This window comes from Thrips palmi, unplaced genomic scaffold (assembly GCF_012932325.1).
Source record: "Thrips palmi isolate BJ-2018 unplaced genomic scaffold, TpBJ-2018v1 HiC_scaffold_19, whole genome shotgun sequence".
In the NCBI taxonomy this organism is placed as follows: domain Eukaryota; kingdom Metazoa; phylum Arthropoda; class Insecta; order Thysanoptera; family Thripidae; genus Thrips; species Thrips palmi.
Genome location: NW_023144628.1, coordinates 5,886,583 through 5,899,575, shown reverse-complemented (window position 1 = coordinate 5,899,575; position 12,993 = coordinate 5,886,583). Strand labels below are relative to the sequence as shown.

Sequence of the window (12,993 nt, the reverse complement as noted above, 5' to 3'; positions counted from 1 at the left end):
ATGTAGTTTATTTCTTATTTAGTATCAAAATACAATTGAGTTACTGGTTAAACTCACAATACTTAAACTTTTACTTCTTTAGATGTTATCGACTAGTTAGTAACACACCTATCATGTGTATGGGGATGGAAGCATTGAAAATACATTCTGCCTTATCACTCACCCTGAGGCACCTGTTAAGTCTAAAACTGTGACAAAATACAAATCTTAAAGGTCAATCTTCATAGTAATTTAAAACTTTCACCAATTACTTTAATAGTCTTTCCATTTGTTATGGAATCAGTTTTTATCACATTTGCCTCAGGGACCATTAGTTCAGATCAATACCTTATGATTTTCTTGTGCTGGGTCTAGTACTTAGTGACATGTTACATAGTACAGAGCACAGTCGTAAAACAATTTGATTCAACTTCCTAAATTGTATGTGAGAAACGCTAAACAATACAATACATTTGACTTCATACACAAATGATTGTGCACAGGCTGGTCACAAATTCTTAAAGTACAATTCATTACACTTCGTGCTAACATAGTCTCTCCACGCAAAGTCTAATTTACAAAGTTCCTGTTCTTATTAAAATTGTCAGTCTTGGAGAGGAAATTAGAGGTTGCATAAGAGAGACGGAGAGAGACTTGGCATGGTGGGCTCCTGCTGCTTGACTGTCAAGGGTTGCACAGCCCACCCTGCTCTCGTCAACACACATATCACACAGTCAACACAAACAGATGAGCACACTAGAAATAACAGTTCATTCTAATCATGAAGTAGTACATCTACAGCATGCCATTTCATCAAGGATATATATCAGTAATACATTTAAATGAAAGTGATTGATTGATTTCAAGTTTTGCCTCTCGAGCAACAAAGAAAGAAAGGAAGAGATAGTGACAGACTTTTCTATAGACAAAGCACTTGCTCTACAAACTATATCTTTAAAACAATATTATTAATGGCCATGTTACAGTAGTTAGAGTAAGAATTTAGAAGAAAACAAAACAGATACATAAAAGGGAAGATGTGAGAGACCTTAGTTACTACAACATAGATGGAAACAAAGACAATGCAAAATTGTATTTGAAAAAAAAAAAAAGATGACAAAGAAGGATGAAAATACAAGAATAGTTACACATCTGCTCGTTTAAGTAGTTTTACTAAGTTTTAATTCCTTAAGATTTTTCTACTATTAAATGAAACTATTCTACATTTATCACAAATGAAGCTTGGAATTAAAATTTGTGTAGAGGGGCACTGGCACTTAATTTCCCTCCGCGACGAGGTAAAGATCAACATCATTTCAATGAGGGCCAAAATTTCATATTCCAAAAGGCTACTGAAATCGAAAGTTCCAGCAAGTGACCTGAATATGGTATCACATCATCAAAGTGACACCAAAACCTCGGTCCATGTCAAATCTACAAATTAATTTTGACATCACTCAGAAAATGAATTCTGTTTTCCTTGGGACGACCAAGACGGAGCGATGGGCAGGGTCGACCTCCGGTTCTTCTTTCGGGAGGGGTGGCGGTGACCCTCACCACCGCGCCACGACGGCCAGGATGGCGAGCACCGCCGCGAGGACCAGGGACGCGCTGCGCGCCGCGGGGGCGCCGCTGACGCCGCGCTCCTGGACGACGGTGTAGGCCAGCTCCTCCCGGACGTGCTCGCCGGCGAGCTGAAGGCGCTGCCCGGGCCCCGACGCCCCCGACGCGTCCACGCCGTCCGCGGAGTCCGCCAGCCCGTTGGTGGCCAGCACGGGCGTGGCGTTGCGGCGCCGCGGCGGCAGCTCGGAGTCGGCGCGGATGATGTTGCCCGGGCCTGGAAGCGAACAGGGAGCAGAGGACCCGTCAGTGGCTGAGTCGGAGCGCCGTGCGGGTAGGCAGCAATCGAGCGAGCCGCGCGGCTGCCGGCTGGGCTGCCTAACCCCACGGCGGAGCCCTGGGCCGGGGCCGCGAGGTGCGCGCTGCCCGGTCGCGTGGGCGACGCGCGCTCCGCCCGAAGCTGCGCGCCCACGCACGAGCCTCGCACTTCACACTGACCTTTGCGGAGGAGCTCGTCGTCCGAGTAGTCCACCTTGATGAAGGTGACCATGGTTACTTTGTAGATGGCGTTCGGGTCGGCCGAGATGTCCGGCACGGACCGCCGGCGCCGCCGGCCGTAGCCCACCTGGCCGTTGCTGCACTCCACCTGGGGGACGGAGACGGCCGTGAAAACAGACATGGTGGTCGTGGTCTAGAGGTTCGTCGACAACACCGCACAGTGGGCCAGAAGGCCGGTGGAGGCACTCACCCCTTGGCACTTGTCGAGGCACACGTTGACGGTGCCCTTGAACTGCACGTACGTCGAGTCGGGGAACTTGAAGGCGCGGAACTTGGCCGTGAGGAAGTCGCCGTCCACCGTGTTGAAGTTCTCGAACAGGTGGGGGTCGAACGAGCACCTGCCGAAAAAGAGAGAGAGAAAGAGTGAACCAGTGCTTAGACGGGCGCGGCTTCGCGGAGGACCGGGAGGCGGAGAGGGCGCCACGCGCGAATGAGTGAGACAGAGAGAGGGAGTTAGATGAGAAAGAGAGCGACAAATTGCCGGCTGGCTGCCTTCCGCCCCGCGACGCCGCGACGGGAAGAGGCAGAAGGACCAAAAAGAAAGGAGGCAAAAAGAGGAGCGAGAAGGGCGGTCGGCGCGAGACAGGGCTAACAACGACTGCGCCTCGCGCCACAGACACACAACTAACAGTGATGACCCACTTCCACCTCACGCCTTCCATGCCCCGCCGCGGGCATGCCGTGCCGCGCCGTGCCGCGCCGTGCCGCGCCGTGCCGCGCGCCGTTCGTGTGGAGACTGACATTTTTTTCTCTCCGGCGTCTTCTTTTTATTTGTTTTCTACGTTTTTTCGTTGTAATGACCCATCCGTGGTGCCGCACGGGCAAAGGTGTTTGCGCCACCGTAAGGGTCTCGAGGCGCAGCCACGCAGCGGCTGTGCCCTGCGGCTTCATTCCAAGCCGCGCTCCGTCGCTCCGTCTCTCTCGCACCCCTGCGGGATGCGCTGTGAGTGCGAGAGAGGGAGAGCGAAGCGCCTGCGAGGCGGGCCGGCCCGCAACGCACCCGTGTTCGACGGCGCGGCCCAGCCTCAGCCTGCCCATTACCATTACCATTACGGGCTAGACCGTTTCGGGCCCGACACAAGCTCGCCTGCACTGCCAGAGGCCCGCGTCGACGCCCAAGTGAACCCACGTACCCGTTAAAGATGATGGTCTCCTCCTGGTTCTTGGTGTCCGTGACCTGCATGTAGGAGACGAGCAGGCCGTAGATGGGGGCGGACGCCTTGTCCAGGTACACGTCCATGTTGAGGGCCGTGCCCGGGTTCACGTTGAGCTCCCCGGTGACGGGCTGGCCGCCCTGCCGCACGCCCACGCTCAGCTGGGGCTCCGGGGCGCGCATCGTCAGCTCCGTCGTGATCTCCAAGTCCCTGCGGGGGCAAAAACGGCAGACAGGCGGTTAGACAGGAGAGAAACCAAGGATTCCTTCTTAGCACGCCGATTCGGAGCAGCGCTTTCATCGCCCTGCCTCTTCTCTCTCTCTCTCTCTCTCTCTCTCTCTCTCTCTCTCTCTCTCTCTCTCCTCTCTCTCTCCTCTCACTCACCCACACGGGACGCCCTGTGAGTGCGAGAGGGGCAGGGCGATGAAATCAGTGTCACATTTCTCCGGAAACAGCGACAACGGCAGCAACACCTTCGGCCGTCTCATTTTTTTTTTTTTTTGCTTCCGCGCGGAAGACAATGCGCAGTGGGCGCCGTGGGCGGCGAGCGGCGCCACTGCGGCCGGCAACACACGCGGCCAGGCCGCCAGTGCACCGCCTGCACCTTCCCACGGCCGGACTCACTCTGTCTCTCTCTCACCTGCACGGGGCGCCCCGTGAGTGCGAGAGAGACAGAGCGACGACTCTCGGAGTGAGTCTGCAGGCGCACAGGTGGCAGCTGGCCCACATCGCAGCTGGCTATGGCGCAATTGCAGGAATAAGGCCAGGGAGACAAAGTCGCGAGTTGCCGGCGCTTCTTTTGACGTAAAATGAAACCGGGCGAAAAAAAAGACGTTTTGCTCAGAAAGCTGGCCAACTACTGGACCTTCCCCTTCCTCTTCGAGATTCTCGACGGCTCGCTCGTCGCGATGCGCGTACCGAGAAACGAGTAGTCAAAACGACGTCGTCGAAGAACCACCGCCGCCGGGCTCGGCTCGGACCGACGTCGTCGGATGGACGACCGCTCCTCGTCCCGACTGCCCTGCCCGTCTGTGGGGCACTACTGCCAGCAAGACGGCCAGAAGGACGGCCAGCGGTCTCCATCCCACCGGCCGACCGTCCCGAGAAGTACGTTGGGACAGGACAGGAAACAGCCCCTCTCTCCCCGTCTCTCTCCCCGCAGGCCAGGCCCGGCTTGCGGTCAGACTCGGCGCAGCCCAGTGCCTTAGTCAGTCATAGCGCATCAGACCCCCCCCCCCTTCCTTTCCCCAGGTTCCGCCACGCGCGCGGCGCTCCGCAAAGAGTCAAACCGACATGTCCGGTGGCCGACGCTAGCCGAGGCGTACTGGCGCGCTCCGTGCGGGGAAGGGGGAGGGGCCCGCCGTGTCCGGCCGGTTCCTCATTTTTGCCGTTAGATAGGAAACTGCAGGAAACGAAGCGCGCGCCGTAGTGCCGCCGGCACTGCAGTCGGCCTGGCCACAGGGCCACAGGGCCACAGGGCCACAGGGCCACAGGGCCACAGGGTTTGCCGCCTCAACACCTCGCGGCCCATTTCCGGTAAATGAAGTGTCAACAGGACATTCTATAACGCACGACGCACCGGTACTGCGCGACTTTTTCTTTCCTTTTATTTCTTTTTACGGCGTTTACGGTTCCGATGCCTACCCCACGCGCACCGCTCTTTCTCACAGCGCACGGCAGTGCACGGCAGTGCGTGGCAGTGCACGGCAGTGCGTGGCAGTGCACGGCAGTGCGTGGCAGTGCACGGCAGTGCGTGGCACGCCAATTATATCGGGGCTCTTCTCGCACTCCACTAACGCGACGCGATGTGGGTCGGCCCCGCCGGCCCGCATGGCCTCCCGCGCAACCCGCGCAGCTAACTGCATTTCGGCGTCGCCCCTACACTGCTTTTCAAAACCAATGTGGGAAGTCCAAATTCACGTCAAAAATGGACTCTTCCGGTTTCACAGCGCGCGGCACGGCGGAAGTGTCCAGCTCGTGCTGTGGAGGCGACGGCGGCGAAATTACGAACCATAATACGCCACATCGCGCCATCGCGCCTCAGCGAGCGGCGCACCGTTCCGCTCTGTATGCGGCCAACGCGGCACGGCCCGGCCCAGCCCGCCCCCAGCCCGCCCCAGGCCGCCCCCAGGCCGCCCCCAGGCCGCCCCCAGGCCGCCCCCGCAGCCCCGCCGGCCGGCTTAGCCGCACCGGTGGCTTCTTCGGCCTGCTCTCCGGAGTTACCAAGACTTCTCCAGACTTGCAAAGACTTTTTCCAGACACGCCTACTCCTCCAGCTTGTTCTGCGGACTCGTCAAGACTGGTCCCAGCTTCTCCAGACTCCTCCAGACATCCAGACTACTTGTCCAGCAGACCGCCGCGCGCCTCCATTCAATCTGGCCGCCGTCAAGAAGCAGCCGGTCGTCGCCCCGCCCCGCGGCCCGGCACTGGGCCCGAACGACCCGGACCGCTGCAGTGCCTAGCCGGCGCGGAATTTACAGCAAAGAAAATAAAACATTTTTTTTTACAAAAATGCACACCTTTTCTTTCGGAGGAGAGCAATAGCGAGAACCAGCCCCCGGTGCGGTCAGAAAGCCCGGCGCGGCGGGAGGGAGGCGCGCGCGGCGCGGCGAATCGTGCAGGACTGGGATATCATTTCCGAACTTAATTGCGAATAAACTCGCTCTAAAATGCAGATAACGGTGACCTGCGCGCAGTTTATGCGCCGCGGGGCCGCGCAGTCAGAGTCGGGCTGACCGCCATCTCCGGCATCTCGATCGTCTCCATCATGCGCCGGCGCACGGGGTCACTGGAGCGCCGGTGCCGCCCTGATAACAGAGGCACGGGCCAGGCCGGGGCCACACTGCCGAGTCCCATTTAGCGACTCTGGAGCTCAAAACGCGTCCGGGATTTTGACCGCCTCCACCGCACCGGTCCGGCCCACTGCGAAGTGCACCGCGGCATCCTGGCGGGGCCTCGGTGGGGTACTGTCCGCGTCCCCCTGGCCGCGCCGCGTCGCTCGCACTTGGTAGGCCTGCGGTGTCGCGGCGACAGCGGCTCGTCACCGAGCCTGACACTTTTGCAAAACTGGTTGGACGGCGTGCCGACGGTTTGGCGTTCGGCAGCGCCACGTGACCTTTGCAAAGGGCGCAGCGCGGCCAGCAGTGCTGTTCTTCTGTATCGACGACGAGGCAGGGGCAGCCTTGCATACGCCGTCCGCGAAAAAAAGCAAAGACAGTCAAAGGCGACGGCGGGAATCGAACCCCGCCGACCGCGCCTCTGGCGCCGAGCCACGGCGGCGGCCGCACTGATGCACTTACTCTGGCTCCTGGAAGCCGGCCGGAAGCACGCTGCGCTTGAAGACGGCGTGGTCCGTCAGGTTGGCGGTCTGGCCGCGCACGCACTTGACGTTGAGGACCTCCTTGGGCCGCTGCGGGTCGGACTGCTCGATGACGACGCGGTGCGAGTAGGAGGACCGGCCCTGCAACACCACAGAGAGGTGGGGTTAGAAATGGATCGCCTGTCGTTGGCACCAGCACACAGAGGGCCAGACTGGCGGAAATTCAGAAGCAGGGTACAATGGAAGTGTAATACGGTCGAAGCAGCGGGTCGAAGCATGAAAGAGCACGTCAGTGGAAACTTTGACGTTGTCGTTGGCTGATCGGCGCGGTCTTTAGCCGCGCGACTGAGCAACGTCTTGCCGCCGCCGCCGACGGGCACGGCACGGGCACGGCGCGGCACGGCACGAGCCCAACGCGACTAATGACGCCGCGCGCCACGCCCCACCAACCAGTGCGTTAAGTTAAATGTCCGCCGGGACATCTTGATTGACGGCGAGGCGGCCGTGGGTCTGTGGCCGTAGCGGTCATCCTCCCACACACTCGGGAGAAATTAAGAGGAGAGAGGGAGGGAGAAGGGAAAAGGGGGGGGAGAGAGAGATCGGGGCGGCGGAATAGCAGGTTGACGGCGTGGTGATGGACGGGGTGCCGGCCGTTTGGCGTGCCAGCGACGCGAGCGACGCCCACCACCACACGCCATCCACGCCATTCCATTGACACCGCATCGGCGCATCGCCGTGGCCGGCATGGCGGCACGAACCCTTTCCCCGCCATGCAGGCCCTGCAGTCCTCCCCGTCCTTCCAGGGCGGCCCGGCGCAAACCCATAAATCTTTGAGCGCGAAACGAAACGGTCGAAAGTAATCGGCGATTCAGCAAATGGATCGTGCAGCGCGTTTTGCGAGTCGCTTTTGCGAACGGCTGGGAGGCTGGAAAGCTACGCCACTGGTGTGCCACAACGGGGACAAAGAGGCGGCGAGCCGCGCCGCCTCGTCGCCAAATAGAGAGGCAGGGTGCAAGGGGGAGGGGGGCGAAAAGAGAGAAGCTCCGTGCAAGACGCGCCTGGCGAGGCCAAGCTGTTTGTCTTCTTCGCCCACGGGTCGACCGACGGGGACCGACGGGGACCGCGGCGCGCTACGCAACGCGTCCCCCCCTCCCCTTCTTTTTGCGCCCACGGACAGTCTACACGCACAAAGCGCGCGCGCAGCGCACGGCACGGGGAGTTGAACCCGCGAACTCTGCCGCCGCTGCTGCCGCCGCTGGCCGTGTCCGACGTGACAAACGCGTCGTTCGGCTCGTCAAGAAGACCGCCCTCTTCCTCGCCGCCGCGCCGCGGGGCGCCGTTAGGTCCCCGTCGTGGCCGTCAGCAAGCCGTCAGCCACCCCGATCCGTTCCGTCCGTCATCCACTCGGGGCGCGGCGCTGCGGTAGCTGCGGCGTCAGAGACCACCGCCAAATTTATGCAGCGCGCACTTTTCGCGCCAACACTGCTGGCAACACAGAGAAGCGCGTACACTGCATAAAACGCGGACATGGCCGACGACAGCGACGGTCTCCTCGGCGTCCTCTGGCGCGGAGCACAGGCAGCCAGCCCCCTCCCTCCGCGGCCCAGATGTCTCCAGGCTAATTAAAACCTCGGTAACAGAGCCGCTCAGCCTGACTGGTAAACAGCGACCGAGCGAAAGTTTTGGCAGAGGCAATAGTGGCGGTTACGCGGAGAGTTTCTCTCAGGCGAACCCTAACCTCGACGCCCACTCACTCAGAGGTAAATAACGCAAATTCGCAAAATAATTTTTCAACGAACATTGTGTTCCCTCGGGAAAAAAAAACCTCGAAAGGAACAAGCGGTTCTGGCGTTTTGACGCGCACCCACCCATACTCTTCTTGGCCATCAGCCCGTCAGTCCGCCGGCCCGACTGCCAATCTGAATCCCAATGTGAATAACGCATGGCCTCCCGCCGCCCCGCATGGGGCCCACGGGGCCCACGGGGCCCGCGGCCGTTTTCGGAGTCATTCCACTCGTTTCGCCTTTGTCGTGCCCCGGAGTCCGGCAGTCCAGCAGGCCACCGCCCCGCGCCTCCCCGCCCCGCCGAGCGGACGCACGCCCAAACTGGACCGCCGTGACGGCTGGCTGACTGACTGACACTCGGAGTTATGGCCGTTATGATTCACGGGCACGAAGGGGAAGCGTTTACCAGCAGCGCTCTCCAGCAGCTCTCCAGCAGCGCTCTCCAGCAGCGCTCTCCACCAATGATCTCCAGTTCCCTACCGAGCCGTCAGCTTGTCCCGTCGCGTCGCCGGCCCCAATGTGTCGCCTGCCCACACACTCTCTGCCTTCGGAGCCTTCGGAGCCTTCGGAGCGCGGGCACGGCATGGGCTTGGCAATGGCATCCGCAGATGAGCGCGCGTCGTCATGGCCAGCGGCAGCCCAGCCAGGGGCCCGGCGATGCATGGTGCGCGCGTGCAGAATGCCAAAGAGTCGCGGAAACCGTTTCCATTAACATCAAAGTCAGAAGGGGAAATTGGTGTCCGAAAAACGACACAAACAGCGAGGCGAGCCGTCAGACCATGTCAGAAAGTGAGGGATGCAGCAGTGTACTCACCGTCATCTGGTTGGTGACCTTGGTGATGCCGCACTCGAACTTCTCGGTGAGGTCGAGCCGCAGCACGGCCAGCCCGTCCGCCACCAGGGGGTGGCAGTTGGCGTCTGCAACAGGACAAGGAACGCATCAGCGCCGAGCTTGGAAGTACCACTTGGTAGACGAAAAACCTGAAATGTTTACCGCAATTGAGCTTATTTCTTTTTGTTGGCCATGCAATCGTATCTAAAGATTGTGGGGTCGGGCCGTCGGGCCCCCCTTTCGCGAACCACGCGGTCTGGGTCTCACGGGGCCCCGTGGGGCTGTGCCAGGCCCCGCGTCGTGCCGCTCCCACCGCCAGCACTGCACCGCCCCGCTCCTCATTGGGTCCTTCATGGCTGCCGTGACGCGGGGCGGGCGGGGCGCGGCCCGGCCTGTCATATTGCGGGACCGAGTCACGCCGCCGGGGGCGCCAGGGCCCCTGCAGGGGGCGGCGCGGTCGCCTCGTGCTCGATCAAGGGGCAAATGCGGGCAAATGCTGCACAGTGGGCCAGAGGACCGGCGGGCGCCAGGCTAAAACTCGCGTCAAGAATTTCGGTCGCCTCCACCCGTCTTCTACTGGCCGCCACTGTAGTGAGTGGTCGGGAAGGTGGTGCTCGTGAGTCAGAGAAGATGCACGGAAAACACAGGTGGGTGTAAGCCGCGAGTGCGAGAGAGACAGACAGAGCGCTGTTCGGGTTATTGCCGGCAGTGCCCATACGGAGGCGAGCAGCAGGACCTATTGCAACACCGCGCGGCGCCCCGTGCCGCCCCGCCATGCCGTCGTGGTCATGCCCGTCGTGGCCACGCCCAGCCAGCGGACTAAGAGTCGCTTTTGTCGCCCCGTCTCTGTCGCTCTCACGGGGCGTGCCGCGCGGGTGCGAGAGAGACAGAGCGATGAAACCGACTCAGTCCGCCGCCCCGCGGCCTTACGAGCCTCACGCCGTGACCTGACCTCGTCGCCGCTCTGCAGCCTGGCGCGGCACCGCGGCGAGCACACTGCCAGCGACCGCCCCATTTAGCAGGCATTCGGCTCCACTTTTGCGGCGGAGTGTACGCCTCGGCAAGGCAAGAGCCGCGCAGGATGCCGTAAGTCACACGTGTGCACCGTGACATCATACATGACGCCAGCCAGCCTGCCCGCGCCGCGGCACCGCACCGGATGGCGGCACGGCGGCGCGCATCCGACAGGCGTCCGCCAGGCGGGCGGCCTTGAACCCCGCCAGGCTCGCCGTCGACTCGCCATCGGCGTGGTTGGCGCGGGTCAGTACCGTACTCTATTCATTTCAGGAAGGCCAGGCCGGGCCGGGCCGGGCCGCGAACAGCGCGGCGGCCGTCTATCTGGCCGGGCGCCTGCAGACTGACTCCGAGAGGCGTTCTCGTCGCGCTGTCTCTCTCGCACCTGTACGGCACGCCCCATGAGTGCGAGGGAGACGCTCGGAATCGGTCCGCTGGAGCGCCTCCTCAAGGAGCCGCCCCGCCAGCGCCGCCAGGGCCGACCGAGGCGCGCGTTCTTTGATGGACGGCCGGATGAAGTCATCCTCTCCACGTCCGAGAAGACCGCCGCCCAGGTCGGCCGACACCCGTCCGGGCCGACCACTGACTCGCACCCCGGCCGGGCGGGACGGCGGGCAAGCGGGCACGCCGAAATAAATTTCGTAAAATAAAAGAGCATTGCGAAAAAAGGAGGGAAACAAAGATGAAAAACGCGGGAAACGCGAATTAACAAGCTGGCCTTAATTACCGCCACACTGCCGACGGGCAGACAGCGAGCCTCGTTCGGCCGAATCGGCGCGCGGCCCGCACGGCCAGCAGGGCGGGGAGCTCGGCGTCAAGGAGGGCCTCGGCTTGGCGGCCTACATCGCCATGCTTCAACAATGGGCGAGCACGGCGACGCGGCGACGCACGGCAGCGACGCACGTGTGAGAAGTAGTCCCGGTGGGTGCGAAGTGGCGCGCGCACACACGCGCACACACGCACACACACACACACACAGACATGCCTCCTCCGTCATCCTGCCAGTGCTTCCTCGTCCGCCCCTGCACGCCTGTCGAACGAACGGGTCGGGAAGTATACAGCCGCCCAAAAGTGATATCACCAACCTGGAATACACACCTCCCCCCCCCCCTCCCCAAACACACACACACGCTGGTACGGGAACACACACTCCGACATCAGAACAATGTCGTCGTTTTATCATGAGACGTCATAAAGAAGCCTTTTAAACAACTGGCGCGGAAACGACGTTTTTCGCCAAACTGGTCTTTTATCCGTTTTACTGCCGTTTCGCTCGCACTGCGATGAGTCCGGGAGGCAGAGGCGTCGTCGTCGTCGCCGTCGCTCTCCCAACGCGTCCAGGCCGCCGCCGCGCCACCCAGCAGGTCAAGCACCCCCTCTCTCCCTCTCCCTCTCTCTCTCCGATCGGCGGAAACCGTTTTCCGCGCAAAGGTTGTCATCGGTGCGGCCCGCTTAACGACGCTGTGCGAACCGCCGTTCCGTCCGCCCGATGCACGACGGGTTTGTGGAGCGCGTGTCCGAGTCTCCCCCGCGCGCCGCCGTCCGCCCCGTCACTGCAGCGCATCCCGGCCGCCCACCCGGTGCAGCGCTCCAGCGCACGCGGAGAAAAAACACGAAAAAGTTTTATTCTTCCCGAAAATCCCTCAGTTATAACCACCAAAAAAAAAGGAGATTGGTTCCGTTTGTTTGTAAACGGTCTACGGTCCGCGGGGCCACCCAAAGTGAACAGCCACTCCGTTTACGATGAGGCTGGTCCAGCTAACCGACAGGCAGCCCGCTCTGGATTCGGCGTGAGAGCCGCTCTGACCTCTCCGCGTCCGTGTGTGCGTGTGTGTTAGAGAGTGTGTGTGCGTGTGGGGTGCGTGTCTGCAGCGGCTCGCGTCGCCTTTTAGCTGCCGGTCGATGGTCACGCGAAGAGGGCGGCACAAAAGCACGGCGCGCCAACTCAGGGGTCAACCAAGGGGAGAGCTAGCTGCCTGTACCGCCACAGCCAAAGTACGGCACAGCCGCAAGGACAAGAAGTCGGTCGCGAAGGACGAGGACATGCCGCACCAAAAGTGAAGGTCACTTCGTGTCGTGCATCATCAGCAACCGGACGAGGTCAAAGGACAGCGAAACACGGCGGGGAGCTTGTGGAACGCCGAGCGCGAGCACAGACAGGGCTCGAGGAGGGCTCTCTGCCGCACAAAGACTGCGAACACACACACACTCACACACACACACACACACACACACCGCGATACTCGCGTCGCTGACGCCACACGAGCAAAAGAAGAGCATGCAGCAGCAGAGCTAAAAGGCAATGAAAAGCAGCCGCAGCGGCGAGGCGGCGGTGCACTCGATTGTTTTGGTTTGCGCGGAGCCCCTCCAGGTGCCCCTCCAGTTGCTCCTCCTCCTTCGGGGCCCCCGGCAGAGGACTGCGCAGAGTACATACGCCACAAATCCAGGACAATAAAGGCGAGCTCGGCGGGCCCCGCGCCAGACGAATGCTTCGAGTGCCTCTGGCGCCGGCCTTCGTCGCCGAGGCCACCCAAAGCACAAAGCAGGCGAGAGAGAAATTAACTCCGCACACGGAATCGTGGACAGTCCCCTGCGGACTGGGCGTCACTGCACGGCGGGCTGGAAGGCCGGCGCAGCGAAGGCGGCAAAAACTCTTGACGCCTTTTGAGCTCCAGAGTCGCTGAAACGCATCTAGGGTTTTGTCCGCCTGCGCCGGTCTTCTGGCCCACTGTGCGATGCACTCCGCGGTAGCGTGTGCAGTCCCACTAAAAAGAGGAAACTTTCCTCGGGCTG

General features: G+C 60.9%; 1 protein-coding gene across 1 annotated transcript in view; it reads right to left on the bottom strand.

Moving 5' to 3' along the window:
* Window positions 1-1,159: 1,159 nt before the first annotated feature.
* The window catches only part of LOC117646272, a 34,369-nt gene continuing 22,535 nt past the window's right edge, over window positions 1,160-12,993 (bottom strand). The window contains exons 3-9 of the mRNA XM_034387112.1: window positions 9,169-9,272; window positions 6,551-6,711; window positions 3,231-3,461; window positions 2,288-2,435; window positions 2,038-2,185; window positions 1,537-1,816; window positions 1,160-1,358 (exon numbers count right to left, since the gene is read on the bottom strand). Of these exons, the coding sequence (XP_034243003.1) occupies window positions 1,160-1,358; window positions 1,537-1,816; window positions 2,038-2,185; window positions 2,288-2,435; window positions 3,231-3,461; window positions 6,551-6,711; window positions 9,169-9,272 (1,271 nt within the window). The remainder of the gene's footprint in view (window positions 1,359-1,536; window positions 1,817-2,037; window positions 2,186-2,287; window positions 2,436-3,230; window positions 3,462-6,550; window positions 6,712-9,168; window positions 9,273-12,993) is intronic.